General features: G+C 31.3%; 1 protein-coding gene across 3 annotated transcripts; it reads right to left on the bottom strand.

Annotated features, from left to right (window-relative positions):
• Positions 1-2,207: 2,207 nt before the first annotated feature.
• Positions 2,208-18,117, bottom strand: LOC148604972 (leucine-rich repeat-containing protein 59-like). 3 transcript variants are annotated; one of them, XM_088548491.1, is made up of 6 exons: positions 18,030-18,117; positions 17,497-17,558; positions 12,596-12,655; positions 11,363-11,626; positions 6,776-6,815; positions 2,208-4,718 (listed from the first exon to the last, which is right to left on the bottom strand). In XM_088548491.1, the coding sequence occupies exons 1-6, from the start codon at positions 18,055-18,057 to the stop codon at positions 4,558-4,560; spliced, it is 615 nt and encodes a 204-aa protein (XP_088404617.1). In that variant the 5' UTR covers positions 18,058-18,117; the 3' UTR covers positions 2,208-4,557. The 3 variants fall into 3 exon arrangements, with proteins under 3 accessions (XP_088404617.1, XP_088404616.1, XP_088404618.1); XM_088548490.1 differs by lacking the exons at positions 17,497-17,558; positions 18,030-18,117 and adding an exon at positions 15,261-15,424; XM_088548492.1 differs by lacking the exons at positions 6,776-6,815; positions 17,497-17,558; positions 18,030-18,117 and adding an exon at positions 15,261-15,425.
• Positions 18,118-21,912: the final 3,795 nt, after the last annotated feature.

The following is a 21,912-nucleotide window of genomic DNA, read 5'->3' as shown; positions in this document are numbered from 1 at the left end:
GAAAGGTAGGGTGTCGATATGCATGCAGGAATATTATCACTGTCCAAGAACTCCAAAGGGAGATAAGCCAAATTAAGTGTTTTACATGTCAAGACCTTGTAAGCACAACTCTTAACTACCGTATATACTCCCCTACAAGTCAGATTTTTGGAACTAAATTTTTATTTGCTGGAAAGAGTTCCGACTTATAGATGTGATCTCAACTATGAACTAAAATTTTCAGCTTGAAAATGTCAAAAAGCTTGATAATTGACATAAGCGTGACACCAACATTGAACAGCCAGACCGGCACCGTTTATCCCAATGTAAAACTGTAAACGTCGGTTTTAGGAAGACTGTCTTCATCTTCTACCTTGTACACGTAAATATATTTATAAAATAAAACCGCTTAAAGGAATTTTGATGAAATTTTACAGGAAGGTTGGATATCATATATAGATGTGCATGAAGAAATATTATTACTGTTGGATGATGCCAAAAGAAGAAAATTCAACAAGTGTTTTACATTTAAGTCCATTTAAAGCGGGGAATATTTTCTTTGTAAGCTTGTATAATTCCAAAAATCAATACCAACCGTCCGTTTGTGTTTGGGAACCTTGTTATAAACACTTCATAATATCAACTTGCTAATTAAGTTATCGCAGAAAAAACAAGTATCTAAGGGCGATGACACAGATGACGATGACGACAGTGCAATACCATTATATGACGGCAAATTTTTTGCGGTCATATTAAAACGAGACAAATTCATTATCATTCATATGGCACTGTAGATATCGAAGGCATTTTCTTTGATATTTAGTGAGCAATTCAGCAAAATTTCAATTTACTATCTTAAAATAAAAATGAATATGGTTACTGTGAAAGTACTTTAATTCGTGGATTTGGGAAGAAACACAAGTTCGTGGATTCTTGAATTCGTGAGTTTGCTGTTTTCAGTATACAAATGAAAGGAATTCTCCTTTTCGTTGGGAACCAAATTTCGTGGTTTGGCCTACCCAGGAAAACCACGAAAATTGGTTTGCCACCAACAATAGTACTTCCACAGTACCACTGAAAATGTTGATAAAGGCCAAGAGCAATGTGATTATCTTAAGTAAAAACGTGTTGATTAAAGCAAGGGGTGTTCAGGCCTGGGAACAAAAATGTTTATAACTCTCCAGTTCTACGGTAATCACAATTACGTTTAGTATTAAGATGTCAAAAACAATAAAGAAATTCTAGGGACAAGTACAATGCCACCAAAATGTAGCGACTTCTCACACACAAAATGTGTTTTACTGTTTAAAAATCAGGAATAAATGAAATTGCATGTGGGCAGATATTTATGCTGAGTTACTTTAATATCTGACAAAAATAATAATAAAGCAAGTAGCTTGCTTTTTTCATGTGCATGTGACTAATGTAGTCATTTTTTGGCTACAGTAAGATTAACAGTAGTTTTAGTCTTCTTTTAAGAAAATGATTGAATTTGGTGTCATTTTAAGATCGATATTATGGGGAGCATCATGGAACGTACTTCACCGTCACATTTCATAGAAACTTAGGCACCAGTAACAGTAAACACCTCTGCAAAACGTAATATGAACGAAAGCCTTTAATAACACAAAAATATAGTGTAGCCTACACAGGATTCTCACCGACTTTTGTAGAGAAAAATCAGGGCTTTTACAAGGACTAAGTTGTAAACCAACTTATTTTCACAGTTACTTGATTTCCTATTTAATTCAATTTTGCTGTTATTTATTTTCACAACTTCCATTCTGTTGTAGTTCCGTGGAACAGGCAAACATAAGGATAACTACTTGTATAAGTAGTAAACAAATTGTTTTTGCAGATACTCAATTGTCACTCAAATTTTGTTTTTAGAATGAAAGACTGCACACAATTTGGTGTTTACCAGCCTTTTTAACAGATTTTCCCAATCTCAGCCAAGTTTGAAGGGCATATATATATATCTTCAAATTATTACATGTGCCATAAACCAGTCAAATCAACTATAAAAAACATTAAACAGCTGGAGAAACAACATAAAATTTTCTTCATGTAGACTTAGTTTTTAGGCCAAATATTGCCCTTCCCGAACCAACGTCTTTAATATGATACAAAAATATCACTGATTTCAAGAGTTATGTCCCTTACTCTAGGTCTACCTCCTTAAAGTAAAGGCATAAATATGTCCTAAACATAAAATGTATACTAATATACTATATTCTATTAATTTATTTCCACTTGTACAAATGCATCCATAAAGGTAACATGACTTAATGAAAACAGATAAAAAAGCATTAAGTATTGAAACTACCTAAACCGTACATCACCAACTATAAAATTAAGTACTTGGATTGCGAGTATAACTTTTGTGGCGAGAAAAATATGTTACTAACTGGTGTTTTTTTAACTCAATGACTTAATTCCCTTGAAAATCTTAGTTCTAGATTAAAATAGGATTCCAAAGAGAATTTGAAAAGCTGATCTGAGCGACTCATGGAAACCACTTATTTGATATGTCACAAATGAAAGTACCGTTTATACAATTAGAATGACAAATATACACTGTATAATTCAATCGTAATACTCCATGCTGTTGTTATATATTTGGTTTGTATCTAGCGGTGATATCTATAACTGGTATAACAAATTCGCTATAGTTCTACAGTCATTTCATGACAGTATTAACTACCAAGCTGATATAAATAGGACTTATGCAATGATATAATATCTTCACAAGAAAAGATAATGTGTAGATAAAGAAAAACATTTGAAATTAGAATTTTAGTTTGAAAATAGCATTTAGTGACTATGTTTACATTGGCTAAATAGTTTTGCTTTGCTCTGAATACACTATCATTTTATTTAAATTCTTTATGAGTACTTCTTGTATACATACAACTAATATTTTGATTATGATCTTCCATAATATTTGATTTTTATGCTGCTGATGAAAGGTTACTCATTGAAACACGCGTACAGCATATCGAAATTTACAATATATTAAACTGGTATTTTTTTATACTTAAGAACCTTGGGTCGATACCACTGCTGGAGGACCTGAGGTCCCCAACCCAGTAGTCAGACTTGTTTGACCCCGAATAATATCATATTTTATCTACCCTATTTATGAAATCTTAAAGTATTCCAAATTTTAAAACGCGTAAAACACCGAGGCATCATTCCTAGCATTGCACATGGCAGAACTTCTCGGTGATGGATTTGGCTTCCTCTTTCGATAGTTTGGTTATGAGTACTTTTTGTATACAGCTAATATTTTGATTATGATCTTCCATAATATTTGATTTTAATGCTGCTGATGAGAGGTTACTCCTTGAAACACGTGTGAAACATATCGAAATTTACAATACATTAAACTGGTATTTTTGTATTTAAATGTCAAGAGTACTTCCAATGTTTTTTAAAGTCATCCAGTTCTTTGATGGCATAAATTACAACTTGAACAACATAAAAAGCCCGTAATACAAGCATTTTATCCCCTCATTAAATTGATATACTGTGAAAGTTATTTCATTCGTGGATACCAATATTCATGGATTAGGGAAGAAACACAAGTTGGTGGATTTTTGTGGATTCTTGAGCTTGTGGTTTTGAGGTTAATTGGGGTACCCCATGAACAATAGTACTTTCACAGTATCACATTTATAGTTCATTTACATGAAATGAAATAAAAAAAAAACCTTTCCTGCAGAAATAATCTGAATATACTTTGTCACAAAGATTAGAAAATAATTTGATTTGTAACAAGCATTCTGACTAGTTGGTTCTCCTTGAGCAGACCAAGTTATTTTGTGTAACTTGCTTTGGTACTATGACATTAATAGCGATCCATGATTCTTTGTTTGATAAAGAACAAATTCTAAACATTAGGATTTAAATCATTTTGGAATTAAATTTTAAGGAATGTTTATTTTTTATCATAGAAAAATCAGGTTATTGAAAATAATATGGTTTTGACGACTTCACTCTTTTCATAAACTGCTTCACATTTTTGTTATACATGTAATACTGTAAAAACGACAAAGGAGTAAGATAAATAATTGGAAGAACAAAGTCTAAATTGAATTTCCGTGTAACATACACACAGGGTACAAATTAATTTAAAAAGTTATAACATAAAATGTACATCTCATAGTGGATCTGACACAAATTTGAAAGATCATAAAAATTCAAAATATCAGTAACAGTTAATATATGATTTTTTTTTTAAATTTCCTGACTCACAGGTTTTACATAGGTAGATCAAGGGTAAGGGACACAACTCTTACAAATCATTGGAAGGTTTGTATTCAGCATTTTACATCTATCTCATATAAGCATCAAAGTCACTTGGATTGATTTTATTCTATTTCAAATGAAAGCTTGATACGCTTTGGTGACATTAAATATGATACAAACATATCACTGATTTCAAGAGTTATTTCCCTTACCCTAGGTCTATCTCCTTAAGACTATTCAATAGATAATAACAGTCCAACAGTTCTTATTTCAATATTCTCTCAATTTCTTTCTTGATGTAACGGAAATATCGGTCAAAATCAGCCATTAATGCATTGCTCTCATCAATGATAATTTTACCATAGTGTTTGCAGAACTTATCTTTTTTTCCCTGTCACAGTAAACTTGTATGATGTAGATCATTCCAGTCATGAAAATGATTGTCAAGATAATTGTAACTACCATCTTTAAACACAACCCAGATTTACCTGAAAAGTAGAATCTTTGTTGTATAGTTCTGTATAATCACCACAAACAGCAACCAATAAAAATCAAAGTGCTGTCAATATTGGGAATATGTGATTCTTGTGAACATTGTAGCATGAACAAAATTTAAAAAGATTACATAATGTAAAATAAAACTATAATCATACATTTGCATTTCCCATATTATTAAGAACCGCATAATATGTATAAACAGAATGTAAAAAAAAAATTGCTGATTTCTGAAGTAAAAACTGTAATTGATAGTTAAACAGTATCCAACGTCACAACACATTAAAAAAAATATTTTACCTTTTTCCCAAGTTTTGAAACCTATCCAAATTTAATTTGCAATCACATTCAAAGGTATTATTTTACACTGTAATTATATTCAAATGGAAATAATTTCAGAATTAGGAAAATAATTTCCTTGATTAACATATTAAGATTTTCCCACCAATTTCATTTGTTAAAATCACTGCTCATCACTTCCTGTTCATTAATCACAAAATATTGATGATAGAATGGAGATTTTGTATGATAATTGTATAAAATGGAACATGCTTAGCACATTTAATACTTTTTGGCAAATTAATGCAAGAACTTTATAACCTAAATGCTAATTTATTAGTAAAGATCCAAAAAGGAGTCCCTAAAATCCTCAGTTCATTTGAATACTAAATCTTAATTTTATTTGCAGAAATAAAAGAATATTATTCATATGAATAATTGCCATTAACACATTTACTGGTTATAAAAGAGGACTCGAATGATATAAAAGAAATTACATTTGGACTATACTTTTGTGTAGTGTTCAGAAACAGTAGGGAAGTTCCAGGCATGAAACAACGACATATCATCTGAATAAACTTGTCACAAAGATTAGAAAACAATTTGATTTGTAACAAGCTTTCTGACTGATTGATTCTTCTAGAGCAAACAAAGTAATTTTGTGTAACCTGCTTCGGCACTATGACATCATTAATAGATATCCATGATTCTTTTTTTTGATGAAGAACAAATTCAAAATATTAGGATTTTAATCAACTAGGAATAAAATTTTTAAGGTTTGAACAGTTTATAGAAAATAATATGATTTGACGACTTTGTACTTTTAATAACTGCATCAATGTCTATTTGCTAATCAGTCATCACTCTACCTCTTACAAATACATGTATACAGTCCCCAAACTGATCTTACCAACTACTTGATGACCAATGACTGATGGTACGGTGACCAATCTGTTTGCGTTTTTGTAATGTAAAATTGATGATGATCATTTCATTTAAATTCAAATTTTTCATTAAAACAAATCAAATTGATAGGTATTTACATGTAAAAGTGTTTTGAAAATAAAATATTAAAGTCCTGTTTTGCAATGTTAAGAATATAAAAGATACGTAAAACAATTAAATTTATTTTTAAATCACTATATTTCAGTAAAGATATGCAAAAATCATTTCATAAAATATCTGAACTGATCACCAGTCATTTGCTGTGAAATGGAAGCAATCATCAAATTGACATATTGATGATTGATTACAAATTTAGTTGCAGTTGCACAAATCATGCTACTTGCTTAGCAGAAAAGCAGGGACTATAAAAGTAATTGAAATGACCTGTTCAGGAATCCGACCTAAAACAGGGGGTGTGCTAGCTACCAAGAGATTAAAAAAATAACAAGATTATACACATAATTTTATGCTCAGGCAAAACATGTTAGTTCAGACATTCAATATCTTAGTCAACACTAGATAAGAGTAGATATGCTGTGTTGTTTGAAGACTGTCTACAACAACAGATGTTTGTGTTGAGTCACATGTAGACAAATTATGTTTATAATGAACATTTTAAGTATTGAGAAGGTCAAATATGACTGAACAAAAAAATGGGTGTTTAAGTAGACATTTTTGATAGGGCATGGTCAATACAAGACAATATTAGCCAGCACTGGCAGTTCAACTGGTTATGAGTAAGGATGTAATATGTCAAGTGAAAATGTCTCAGAATTCTTTAAGTAAACCTTTGTTAATTCATTATGTATTAAGGTGTAATTCAAACCTCTTTCTTTCTGTGCTTTTTCCTTCATGTACTTTAGAATCTGGGAATAATTAAAAAAGGTATTTTTTAATAAGATGTCAACAAAACCAGCTTCATAAACATTTACAAACAATTATGTCGTTTTGTTTCAATAAATATACAAGAAGTTTTCTCCCATGAGCTTTAAGGTTCAGCTAAAATCAACTTCTAGGACATTTCTTCATGAAATATTTCCTTTCATAGTCTTAATACTACATTAACTTTAGCACTGAGACATTGCTAAAGGCATCTTTATGTGTATACAACACACAAGCACAAGTCAAACCCAGGAAAATTTTTTTTAATAACTTCTATATGACAGTTACAACAAAAATGTAAACAACATGTTTTAGAATAAATCTACAGCTGTCAAAAACAAGATTAGAAGTCTGAAATTCATATACTTATGTTCCTAAATAAACGAATCAAGAGATGATTGTGGAATGGATGAAATATATTTATAAACGTGAGTCACTATTCAACACCGCATCTATAAACGTTGAGAATTCGCATTTTGAATAGTCAGAACCAAACAAAGCAATACACAACCCGCAAACTATTCACACCACACGATCGTTAATTAAAAAAGATATATAAAAGGACTCTATAAGTCGTACATTTGTATTAACGGTGTGCCATTGCCTCGTGCATATTTAAAAATCGAAGAGGCTCGAAGTAGGGAACAATGTCGCTATCAGAAACTACTAGACTCCTAGCGGAAACTAGGAAAAGTAATAGAAGGAAAACAAATCAGCAGTACTGAAACGCTTTTAACGCTCCTGTTGAATGCAATGACCGTTAATTTATAAAAGTATTTAAAAAAGATTTTACCAGAATGGCAAATGTAGAAAAATAAAGAGTTCCATTACTCTGTTATCTGCCGACATAAGGTCAATGAAAACTGACTTGAAGGAAGCAGAAAAGAAACTCGTAAATTTGCCAACATCAGATATCAACGCAGACGAATTACGTGCGCTTCAAGAAAAAGTAACTGATTTACAATGCAGAAGAATGAAGAATAACTGAATCATCTCAGGCCTTTGGTATCAGGCTGATGAAATTTGTGAAAAATAAGTTGTTTTCTTGATCAAGAACTGGGCATAAATCACTTCTAGAATTTGGTAACTGATTTCAGAAAGCCCGATAGAAATGGAGCTCGTCCGATTGTTGCCAGATTTATTTACCGCAAAGACCTTGACCCAGTCTTGAACAATGCATATAAGCTTACGGGGAAAATGTCTGGAATCAGTGAGCAATTTCTATACCCGAAATTGTAGCAAGACGTAAGAAACTATATCCGAAAATGAAGAAAGCTAAGAGTGAGAGAAGAAATGTGGTCATGATAAGAGGTTGTTTATACATTGATGGTAAACAATATTTCCTACCCGAGGTACAAAGTGAGGTGATGGAAGTTGAAGCTGCTAGCAGCCCAGCTGGTGGTTCACGAAATGACCATCACGGTAGATTTGTAAACGACATTACACCCAGTGCAGCTAGACCAGGAAAAAGCACGTCACACTATGTCTCCGCAGAGCTAGGAATGCCATGGAGTGAATGGAAGACAGAAGTGACAATATAGCCGTTCCCGATACAGAACATAATAACATTGTAACTTTACATACCTCTAATTTTGTAAACGATACTGACGTAGATTACAAAACTAGCAATAGCAATAGTAATGTAAATTGTAGAAGCAATAGCAGTATTGATAGTAAAAGTGATACTGGTGTAGATTATGATAGCAACAGTGATATTGATGTAAATATTTTATTTTCCAGTCCACATGATCAAACTTCTAATAACGAATTAAATATTCTAATGTTGCATTGTTGCGGGAATGAAACGGTCGAACTATCCTGAATTTTAAGATTTGGTTAATGATCATGATATTATTGGGCTTGTTGAGACAAAAGCAAATAGTATTGACAATATTGAATTTCCAGGATAAATAGACAAAACGTGTTGAAAGTTAAATCTGGTGGTATATTGTTGGGATATAAGATAAAATGTGAAGATTGTATTGAATGCAATGGGACTGTAAATATGTTTTACGGTTTAACTAAGTGCAAAACTTGTAAAAAAAGAGATGCAGTTTTTGGTATCGTGTATATTCCTCCTGAATATACAAGGTATACTTCCGTTGATGCAATTTGTCAAATAGAAAATGAATTTTTGACCTTCTCTTACAGAGAGAAGTATCTTTCTTTATTGGGAGATTTCAATGCAAGAACCTCAGATGAATAAGATTACGATTGTAAGCTGCTTGGGTAAACTTTTTACGGCTATACTAAGCGAACACTTAAACACTTTTTCAGATATTGAATGAGAACCAGACAGGCTTTAAACAAAAATATTCTACCATTGATAACATATTTACTTTATATTAATTTTTCGAAATTCTTAAGACAAACAAGCGAAAATTATATTGTGCGTTAATTGATTTGAGAAGGCGTTCCATCAAGTTTTGAGAAACGGTCTTTGGTATAAATGTTTTCTTAATAGTATAAATGGTAAAATGTTAGATGTTACTCAAAATATGTATAAGAATATTAAATCCAGTATTGTTTATAACAAAGGTGCATCTGAATATTTCCCAAGTAAAATGGGAGTCAGACAGGGTGAAAATCTATATCCTTTTTTGTTTGCTCTTTTTATCAATGATGTAGAAGATTTTATTGGTTGACATGATGTACCAGGGTTGTCAACAATATGTGATGAGATAGAAAATGAGCCAAATTTATATGTGAAAATTTTTATTTTATCAAATGCAGATGACTCAGCTCTCATAGCTTAAATGCCAAAGGACCTACAGAATCAATTAGATATTTTTCACCCATACTGTGAAACTTGGAGACTTAAAGTTAATGTTTACAAGACTAAGATTATTGGTTTTTGTAATGGTAGATTGCCCAACTATCTAACATTTAATTTCAATAATCAAAATATCGATATTGTCAAAGATATCAATTACTTAGGAGTTCTCCTTTCAAAAAAATTTACAAAAGCAATACAATCACAGGCAGAAAAGGGACTGAAGGCTATGTATGAGAGACTTAAGAGAGTTAGTCACCATAACCTATTGATTTCTTGTTAACTACCGGTAGATCTGTTTCATAATGTAAAACCTATATTACTATATGGTTCAGAAGTTTGGGGCTTCGAAATACTGAACTGATAGAAAAGGTTCATCTAAAGTTTTGTAAAATTTTGCTACATTTAAAGTCTTCAACTCCTAGAGTTATGGTTTATGGTGAATTGGGTCACCATCCATTACTTTTAGATGTAAAACATAGAATGGTAATGTTTCTGGAAAGCAAACAAAATATTTATATGTAATGTATAAATTATTGTACAAAATACAATAAAACAATGGCATTTCATTTCCATTGCTTCTTTATGTTAAAAAGGTATTTGATGAGTGTAGCCTTTCTTGTGCATGGATTACTCAGACTTTTCGTAGAGATACTTGGTTTAAGGTGGTGGTTTATTAGATCAATTTAAACAAGAGTGGAATGATATGGTTCATAAAAGTGCTAAAGCTGTAAATTATAGAATTTTCAATGGAGACCTTGTATTTGAGAAATACATGTACTTTGATATTTTGGATGATAAAGATTAATCTTAATTTTGAAAATTTCGGACCATTAATCACAGACTGCCTATAGAAAATTAGGTCGATGGAGCAATATTGTAAGAGAAAACAGGTTATATATACTATGTGATGCTAATGCATAAGATGATGAATATCATTTTATGATGACACGCTTTTTTTTCTATCAAAAAACGTTTATCCATAGAAAATTTTATACTAGACCAAATGCAAAGATGGATCCGATTATGTTCAATGTAATTGATTAAATTACAATTACTTTGTCAAATGTATGATCAAATTTAATTAATGATTACTGAATTTCTGAAAGTAATTAATTAAATTAATGATTATATTGGCAAGTAATCATGATTACATCTGATTATGATGAATTTGCAAATAACCATTGGTTATTAATTGGTCCAAATATGTATGTTTATACTTGTTATTATTTAAATGTGTGCCCTCCTGGCTAAACACATACACTATATTGTAAATACTGTAAATTTTGTACACATTATGCATAATATCTCTGAACCTATGTAATTTGGTGATGAGAAATAAAGATATATATAACAGGGCTGTGAAGCTTGTATGTAGCTACGTGCACATGGCCATGATTGTGTTTACCTTTGACCAGATGATGAGAGTTTTGATTGGCTCAATAATATATTTACATTTGATTGACAACTCACATGAGGGATATTGTGAGTCACGGTCACCTGGTTTAATTACCTTAGATTGGCGCTAGTTGAAAATTGGTTATGGTCAATTAACTGTGACCAGGTGTTAACACAATTGTTTAATTGGAGAGAATATCCTTTGACAAACTTCCTGTCAATTTCAATTTACAAAACCTAGGGGCCAAAAAAATCAAATTGCCAACTGATATTTTTGTCCCTAGATTAAATAAAATGTTAGCAACATTAGTGAAGCCCGGTGCGATCACTGTGCACACATGCTATGCTTAGTTAACTTACATTTTGAGCACATCTTCTACATTGTGCCTCATTTTTACAGTCTCCAGCATTTTTCTTCAATTCAACTTCAAGTGGGTTGTCTTTCAGATCTAACCATTCTAATTTGTCAAGACGAGAAAAACTAAGAGGCAATACAGACAACTTGTTGTCAAGTAAATCTAGATGTTGCAGGTTCCATAGATTGCCAAAGTTATCAGGTAGTTCAGTGAGAGAGTTTTTACTTAGATCAATCTTGACTAGATGAGTAAGTGAGCAGAATGAGTCCTGAAATAAAATAAATAATAAAAGATCTGATATCAAGTAAATTCATTAATACATGTATTACTGGTAAATATTCCTCCAGTCAGTCTTGTTAATTTTGTTTTTTTTTTTTTTATCATTAATGCATAACCAGTGTTCTATAATTCCCGTTTCCCATTACTCATGGATCCCTCATGGCAGGTAAAATTACTTGTTATCCAAGAATTATACTTATAATTCAGTAGATTGACTTCTATTGTGGTAAAGTTATTGTTCATGCCAAACTCCCATTGAAATGCAAGAAAGTTTAAAAAATTAAAGAGCACTGCATACAAACTTATTAACAAAGTCACATGAAAAACTCAATTGCTATCAATTCATACATATCATTAATAATCCCAGTCTAAAACAAGACACATCTATATTCTCACAAGTACAAATGTATTATCCTTTTTTTAGTTCAACTGGCCTGAAGGCCATGTGCGCCTTTGTCATTACTTTGTGTGCACTGTCCATTTACTTTTTCAAACATCTTCTCCTCTGAAACTACTTGACAGATTGTAACCTTACTTCATAATAAAGTTCCTTAGGATACTTTTAACTATACTTGTATGGAAATTTTTGATCTGGCAAAAAAACATAGCCATTGTTACTAAAAATAGACCATAGGCTCAAATTGCAGACCTTTGCAAATAACTCAAACCAGTTGCGTTCAGCTAAAATCTGGCACAAAACTGATGGATCTATGCTGAAATTTTCAGAAAGATCCATTGATGAATGTTTAAAATATTGTCCTGGAAGCTTATTAATCTATTCATGGCTGTCATTAATTAGATGTCAAGGCATCTGGCTACCTTGATAAAATGATTATTGTGACAATAGTATAGTAGGGTCGAGAGTACAGCTTTTGACTACTAAAAAGACTATTTTTGTTTAGGTGAGTGATTCAGGCTCTCTAGAACCTATAGTTTATAAGAATGTCAGTATACTTACAGGCAAAGTGGCAATAACATTATTTGACAGATCCAAAACAGTAGCTTTAGGTAAGGCAGCCTGCAAGGAAAGTAAACATCACTACAATAGCTATAGCAGCTATGACTAATAAAAGAGTTAACGTTAAAGCACTCCGAAAAACTCTAACCAATAGAGAATTAACATCAGGCTATGTATATTTTACAAAATTGTACAATACATGTATATGGACTCGTGACAGTTATTAGGAGTCTACTTGATCCCACTCAAACGACCACCATATGTACATGGGCTAATAGCAATCAACTGAAGCCTACCTGATCCCTCTCACAAGACCATCATATGTAAATGAACTCATGGCAATCATTTGAAGCCTACCTGATCCCACTCACAAGCCAGCCATATGTATATGGACTCATGGCAATCATTAGGAGTCTACCTGATCCCACTCACAAGCCAGCCATATGTATATGGACTCATGGCAATCATTAGGAGTCTACCTGATCCCACTCACAAGCCAGTCATATGTATATGGACTCATGGCAATCATAAGGAGTCTACCTGATCCAACTCACAAGACCATCATTGCCATGATTGATATAAAGTACACTTAAAAAGTAGAAAAAAAGCACCTTCCAAATCATCAGCTGTCCAAATTGTTTCTATCACTGTCAGTTTTATCAAAGACCTGAATTTAAAGAGATTAGCAAGGCATTGATTACCAACTTTATCACGCAGCTCAAGAAAGGATTTGATTATTAATGAAATTCGTAATGAAAAGTAATTAATTTTACAGTACATGTACTTTAAACTTTAATATAAGGAACACTCTCAACTTCCCATTTGTTGCTGCCATTTAAAAAAGTTTTTTTTCATAGTTCGAAAAGTTTTTGGGTACAGAAGGTCAAAATATAATGTCCACATGATGGACCAAAAAAAAGTAAACCACTTGTGACAAACATTTCATCAAACATGTACTGTTTTTGAAGACTTCAAACCCTTTATTTCCTATATTCAAGCTTCAAAAGTTTTTTAATACAAACAGTTAATAAATGGACATGCCACACACCTTTGGTTGCCATAAATGAAAATTTATGAATGTCTTCAATAAAATACAATTAACAAGAATATCCATAAATACATTGTCTTTTATCATTTTAATTTTTTTTTCACAATTCATACATAAACTAATAGTTTCAAAGAATACTGTTGATTATAAATGATCACAACTAGCTCCTAAATGTATAGAAATTTATCAAAAAATTATCATTCTGACACTTGAGAAACTTTTGCCTTGGCAAAATACTACACTGTGAGCTATTGAAATGTAGATTTCCATGTAATCTACACCGAACTTGGAACTGTTTGACCGGTAATTTTACAAATACTTTGAATATCAGGTATGCCGGCTCACAATGTTGAAAGTGTCCAAATTAAACTAGGCAAAAATGTTAAATGCATTAGGTTTACTTCACTGCAAAGTGAACCTACATGTATAACTATGCTTTGCACTAATGCTCACACTGTGTAAGGCCAATGCGATCCTCATATTACAGCTCTAATTATTTGATGATTATTTTACTCAGCTGCAAGATTTCAAAATCAATTGGTTGGTTACCACTACAGTGGTGCATCTCTTTAATTACAGGTTTATGGTTTTATTATGGAGAACTCCTCTCTAACCAATATTAAAACATTGCCATTTTCAACACTCCTCGCCAAACTGCTCACCAAAATTTTATTCCTTCATGAAAATCCTAGTATGATACAAAGTAGTTCTTTTTTTTTAGAGCAAAATATAAGCAATCTGCAAGACATTAAAAGATTTTGTCATAAATTTTGGGGATAAACTTGTTTTATAGAAAAGGACAAAAAGCTGGTGTGCAAGAATTACTCCCGGACTAGTATAATATGTATGCCTAATTTAAGCAAATAAGTGAAAACAAAAATTAAAAGAAAAAAAATAACCACAGACGAAAAATGTCATTACTATACACTTTATATATTGAAGTGGTTTTTAGAAACATGATCTTCAAAATTCATGAAGAAGTCAATCAGCTGTGAGAATAAAGTCAATGAGATACATGAAAAGTACTGGCACTTATGACAAGCCAAAGAGGACAAAATGCCTATTTATAAATATTTATAAATAATCATAAATATTTGTAATTTAATTATAAATATTAATAATTGAATTATAAATATTTATAATTCATTTATTAATATTTATAATGATGATGTTATTTTTAAATAGTTATAATTCAACTATAAATATAATTATATATATTTTTAATTGAATAATAAATATTTATAAATAGATTAATAATATTTATAAATGAATGATAACTATTTGTAATTGTCCTGGATTTATAAATATTTATAAATCATTTATAAATATAATTGTAAATATTAATAATTATTTATAAATATTTATAAACAGGCATTTGTGTCCACTTTGGATTGAATTATAAACATTTATAATTCAATTATAAATATTAATAAATGATTTACAGAAATTTATAATTACATTATAAACATTAATGAATGAATTATTAATATTTATAATTATTTATAATCATTAATAAATAGGCATTTTTGTCCACTTTGGCTTGCCATTGCCATTGGCACTCCAATATTTAAACGCACTATACCAAGGATTTACATTTAACTCCTTGTTTATACTAACTAAGTCTTCCACTACAACTGTCCTTATATTACTTAATCCCAAGTCTAACACATTCCCATGTACTTTATCCTTCAAACTTTCTTTCGGCATTTGCTTTCAAAACTGAAGACCGTTTGGAGAAAACGAAACTTGATTTTGCTTGATTTCGTGTGTTCAAGTCAAATCGGCATCTGGTCACTTCCAAATCATCAGCTGTCCAAATTGTTTCTATCACTGTCAGTTTTATCAAAGACCTGAATTTAAAGAGATTAGCAAGGCATTGATTACCAACTTTATCACGCAGCTCAAGAAAGGATTTGATTATTAATGAAATTCGTAATGAAAAGTAATTAATTTTACAGTACATGTACTTTAAACTTTAATATAAGGAACACTCTCAACTTCCCATTTGTTGCTGCCATTTAAAAAAGTTTTTTTTCATAGTTCGAAAAGTTTTTGGGTACAGAAGGTCAAAATATAATGTCCACATGATGGACCAAAAAAAAGTAAACCACTTGTGACAAACATTTCATCAAACATGTACTGTTTTTGAAGACTTCAAACCCTTTATTTCCTATATTCAAGCTTCAAAAGTTTTTTAATACAAACAGTTAATAAATGGACATGCCACACACCTTTGGTTGCCATAAATGAAAATTTATGAATGTCTTCAATAAAATACAATTAACAAGAATATCCATAAATACATTGTCTTTTATCATTTTAATTTTTTTTTCACAATTCATACATAAACTAATAGTTTCAAAGAATACTGTTGATTATAAATGATCACAACTAGCTCCTAAATGTATAGAAATTTATCAAAAAATTATCATTCTGACACTTGAGAAACTTTTGCCTTGGCAAAATACTACACTGTGAGCTATTGAAATGTAGATTTCCATGTAATATACACCGAACTTGGAACTGTTTGACCGGTAATTTTACAAATACTTTGAATATCAGGTATGCCGGCTCACAATGTTGAAAGTGTCCAAATTAAACTAGGCAAAAATGTTAAATGCATTAGGTTTACTTCACTGCAAAGTGAACCTACATGTATAACTATGCTTTGCACTAATGCTCACACTGTGTAAGGCCAATGCGATCCTCATATTACAGCTCTAATTATTTGATGATTATTTTACTCAGCTGCAAGATTTCAAAATCAATTGGTTGGTTACCACTACAGTGGTGCATCTCTTTAATTACAGGTTTATGGTTTTATTATGGAGAACTCCTCTCTAACCAATATTAAAACATTGCCATTTTCAACACTCCTCGCCAAACTGCTCACCAAAATTTTATTCCTTCATGAAAATCCTAGTATGATACAAAATAGTTCTTTTTTTTAGAGCAAAATATAAGCAATCTGCAAGACATTAAAAGATTTTGTCATAAATTTTGGGGATAAACTTGTTTTATAGAAAAGGACAAAAAGCTGGTGTGCAAGAATTACTCCCGGACTAGTATAATATGTATGCCTAATTTAAGCAAATAAGTGAAAACAAAAATTAAAAGAAAAAAAATAACCACAGACGAAAAATGTCATTACTATACACTTTATATATTGAAGTGGTTTTTAGAAACATGATCTTCAAAATTCATGAAGAAGTCAATCAGCTGTGAGAATAAAGTCAATGAGATACATGAAAAGTACTGGCACTTATGACAAGCCAAAGAGGACAAAATGCCTATTTATAAATATTTATAAATAATCATAAATATTTGTAATTTAATTATAAATATTAATAATTGAATTATAAATATTTATAATTCATTTATTAATATTTATAATGATGATGTTATTTTTAAATAGTTATAATTCAACTATAAATATAATTATATATATTTTTAATTGAATAATAAATATTTATAAATAGATTAATAATATTTATAAATGAATGATAACTATTTGTAATTGTCCTGGATTTATAAATATTTATAAATCATTTATAAATATAATTGTAAATATTAATAATTATTTATAAATATTTATAAACAGGCATTTGTGTCCACTTTGGATTGAATTATAAACATTTATAATTCAATTATAAATATTAATAAATGATTTACAGAAATTTATAATTACATTATAAACATTAATGAATGAATTATTAATATTTATAATTATTTATAATCATTAATAAATAGGCATTTTTGTCCACTTTGGCTTGCCATTGCCATTGGCACTCCAATATTTAAACGCATTATACCAAGGGTAAGGATCTATATTTAACTCCTTGATTATACTAACTAAGTCTTCCACTACAACTGTCCTTATATTACTTAATCCCAAGTCTAACACATTCCCATGTACTTTAGGTACCAGTATCGTATTGCATATCCCTGAGTGGGTGTACGTCAAAACATGGATGCTATAAAAATATAGTGCATTTTCTTTTTGCCTCTCTACAAACTAATATTTTGTCAAAAGATATGAACAATGACTTATAAAATAGAGCAAACATCACACTGTAAGATGAAGAGCTTTTTTAAAAGAAAATCTAACATAATATCATAAAAATGTTCCACTGAAAAGGTTGGTTTGGTGAGTGCAAAACGAAAGTGAAAGTAGGGAAAATGGCTATTTATAGTTCGAGACTACTTTTCTGTCCGATCTTCGTGGACTCACCCTATTTTCTTTGCGGGAAATTATTTTTTCACATGTCCTTAGAAATGCTACATAAGTGAAAGTTTTATTGAATCAATTTACATATTTTTTAAAAAATCCTAAAAATATGCACTTCACTATAGAAGTCTATGGGAAAATTAATACGATACTGAGACCTTTATCCTTCAAACTTTCTTTCGGCATTTGCTTTCAAAACTGAAGACCGTTTGGAGAAAACGAAACTTGATTTTGCTTGATTTCGTGTGTTCAAGTCAAATCGGCATCTGGTCATTTCGGCACCTACACAAAAAGTCAAATCGGCACCTATTCAACTCGGGGCCTGGTTGAACCAGCACAAGTCTTGGGTTAATTCGCCTAGTTTTTAAAATATTTTATGCCATATATCTTGAATTAAATTTTCGTATTCCTCTGTTTATGGACCAGCACTTCAGTAAAGGCACTTTTATCGACTTATAATGTAGTGCTTTGTCTCTCAATAGCTAAAATATCAAGCATAATGATCGTGTTTTCTTTTATTTTCTCATTGTTTGTTGAACAGCTCCTTGTTAATGTATTGAAAGAAAATTTAATATGTCAATAAAGTGTGAAAGTATATGATTCTTTTAATTTAATTAGGTTTTTTTGGTTTATCTGAACAAAAACACAAAACAAGCTGTAAGCCTGAATAAGACAGGAACACAAACAAAAAGATAAAAAAAATAACAAAGGTGCAAAGAATTACCTACGAAAAAATTGGTAGTAAGAAATTAAGAAATGACAAAAACAAATGATAGTAAAATGGGAAAAAATGAAAGACAAAAAAACGACGAGATCATGAAATAGGCTGATGATGATCGACTGTACTGGACCCTTTTGTAGTAAGTTGGTGAGCATGCTCCATGTACACTTCCGCGAGGTAGGGCTTGGGTAGAACAAAAGAATTTTCCTCGCGGAAGTGTTTATTGAGCATGCTCTACGCATGCTCATCGACTATCCTACAGTTAGCACAAAAGGGTCTATTAGATAAATGACATTATTGGAAAATTAATTAAGGTTACCTGTATGTTGAGGTCACCTGAATGGTTTCACAAGAGCAAAGAGTTATTACTATAAAAGTAAATTAGATTATATAATTAGCATTATGATAGTATATATTGCCTCACTCAACATAAAATCTTAGACCCACAACCTCTACCCCCGAGAAGAAATGGTTTGTACCTTTTATAAACTTCCTGCATAATTGATCATGATCGAGTTATAACCAGGGACTTTTTATATATTACACTAATTTATCGCTCATTATATGATATCTATAAAATCAAAGCCTGAAGTCGCTAATCGTCAAATATTCTCTGTCACTGATTTGGGCTTACTTTCAACATCCAAAATAGCGCGAATGCCCGGAACCAGATTAGACAACTGGCAATGGCTTTTTATAGATATCGGGGTCCTGATAATACATATGACCTATGTATAGTCAATGGTAACGAACCCTGTGTTTGAATCGGAAACTAGGTAATGTTACCTAAATTCAATGCTAACCGATCATTTTATCTTTTAATGTAAACTTCCCGTTCTCATACAAGCAAAAAAAGAAATGCATATAGACATGTGTATGATATTTTCCAAAAAAGATACGTTGTAGCGATCTTTGGGTCGCTTATGATATTGACCATGCAGGGAACCTGATTAGGAACCAGATAAAACAACTGACAATTAATATTCATATGTATATGACCTATATAGTATAGTAACGAGCCTCTGAGCCTGATTCTGTTCTGATACATGTAAGCAAGAAACACACGTAGAACACACTTTTATGATATTTAAGAGGTACATTTTTATCTCGTATGAAGCTAGAATTGTGACGCTATGGCGGTATAAACACAGCACAGATTGCGTGGAGTATAAATATATAAATTATGCAAATCATATGCGATTATAAAGTACTGAAATTACGAGTGCAAGAAGCCGGTAACAATATTTGGGACTTAAAAAGATGTGGAAATGTTTTAGATAAGGCGGTTGCTCCCCAAATTGAAGACTACTAGTAACAGTTGTGATATCTTCGGATAGTTTTAAAAACTACCTTTTGCAGGAGAGCGAATATTTCATATCGTATCTTGTTACTCTGTTAATATGATCTTACAAAAATAGAAAGATCTTCGATGTTTTGGGTTGGCTTCACGAGTAATAACTAAAGCCTTCGACTACAATTTAGACGTTTATTGTAACGGAAAGTCAGTTTCTTTTTTATCAGTTGTGATACTGCTACATGTAACTTTACATTATTTGATAAGTAAACTTTTAACAATTTTAATGCTGTGACATACTTTAATCAAGATTTGTAGTTTTGTAATTTTGTGCGGCTGCCTGTAATTCTGATGTTCCACTCCGATGGTATACAGATTCACTTTACACCTCTCAAACAGACTCTGTGTTATCAAAAGAAACAACAAACAACATTTCTAATGCGTTGTCAAATTAAGTTATCAAATTTAAAGAGTTTTTTTTTCAAATGAACCTTAATTTATGTGTGAATTAAAATAATTTTATTAACGTTTGAATAAATTTTATTGTTAATTAGACTGAAAGGGAAATCAAAGGAAGCAGGATTCGAGCGGTTTACTAATACAAAAAGAACATCATCCAAGCATAGTAACTATAGACATAGAAATTATACACACACATCAGTTAACATGAAATAATCAAAAAGAGCACACGCATATATATAGAAACAAAAGTAAAAGAGCAACCCCATTAAAAACTTTAAGTATGGACAAGCTAGATGCACCTGTAGGGTAAATCGAGGATTTGTATACAAGGCTGTCTGCTACAAAAGTTCTTGGGTATATGTCATGTTTGCACTCAATTTTTTATTGATTAAAAAAACAACCCTCCGATCGAATTGCTCATGTAATGTCACGTCCAGAGTACACGAAAGAGGAAAACTGTATGACACGGTGAATCAATCGATTCTCGTGGTGCAGATAGCGATGGGTACACCACCATAATGATCCATGAGTTCATGACGACCATTGGATTTTTGTAATGATGACTTTATTCTTGTTGCTACATGACCCTGCTCCAGAAGTCTATTTGAAAGAAGTCTTTTACGGTACAAAATGTCTGCACAATTTCGGCGAGCTCTGGCATAACGTATGAGTTATCAAGCTCCAAACAGCGGTATACTCATTCGTAACCTCGATTAATAAATTTTGCATTGGAAGACGGATCGCTGTCTCGGAGCATGGTGAGTTATATGACAACTCCATACGCAGATGCTGAAGAGATTCTACCACGGATGTATAGTTTGTTCCTCAATTGTGACGGTAATTTTAAGTAAGATGAATGCACCTTTTTTGTCTAGGTGGAACTAAGAAGCATAAACTCCTGACCTTGTTTCATTAAAAAATCCAAACTAGTATTCCCTCCACTTTAAGATATGCTTAATCAAATTGCCTATAATGACAGATTTAAGTTAAATTCTTATTATGCTTATGACACCACACCATGTTGCTAATTCCTACCCTGTAACAGAAGAAATCATCATAGTTTCCTAGTGGTGATTGTTCATAATTATTCCACATCATTAAGTTTTCCTAAATATACTTAGAAGTAAATGTAAGTGGGATATTGGCATGATATGTGGATTATATATACATTAAATTTAAATGAGTTACCAATAAAATTAACTTTAATTTTAAACCCAGTAGTCAATATTCTTGAATTTTTATATCCCCTCCCCTTTTGCATACTTAATTTGGCCGGTATGAAGATTACAGTTTGTCTATTTAATATAACATTGTCAGGAATTTTGGTTTCAACAATAGTAAGGCTATTGACTAAGGTACCAAATGCTGCTAAGGCGTTATAAATATTTTAATGGTGTTCTAGTTATACCCCACACATCAGATTGGGAGTTATATGTTTGTAGTCTGTGTGTCCATCAGCTAAAGCATGTTAATTTCACCTGGATAGCACTACTCTATTTTCACCGATTTCCTTATATTAAAAAAAAAGATTAGTAGATATTAAAGCTTGGATCATTATTGGGAT

This window comes from Perna viridis, chromosome 10 (genome assembly GCF_037379345.1).
Source record: "Perna viridis isolate PV_CMFRI_1.1 ecotype Kerala chromosome 10, ASM3737934v1, whole genome shotgun sequence".
In the NCBI taxonomy this organism is placed as follows: Eukaryota; Metazoa; Mollusca; class Bivalvia; order Mytilida; family Mytilidae; genus Perna; species Perna viridis.
This window is presented reverse-complemented; position numbering and strand designations above follow the sequence as displayed.

Bases quoted from the DNA above. Each gene is read 5' to 3' on its own strand.
- LOC148604972 (XM_088548491.1), bottom strand. From the start codon at position 18,057: ATGCCGAAAGAAAGTTTGAAGGATAAAG. The intron at 12,656-17,496 runs GTTAGTATAATC...CTTTCCTTGCAG, and splicing joins CAGTTGTAGTGGAAGACTTA to GCTGCCTTACCTAAAGCTAC. The intron at 11,627-12,595 runs GTAAGTATACTG...ATTTTATTTCAG, and splicing joins ATGTTATTGCCACTTTGCCT to GACTCATTCTGCTCACTTAC.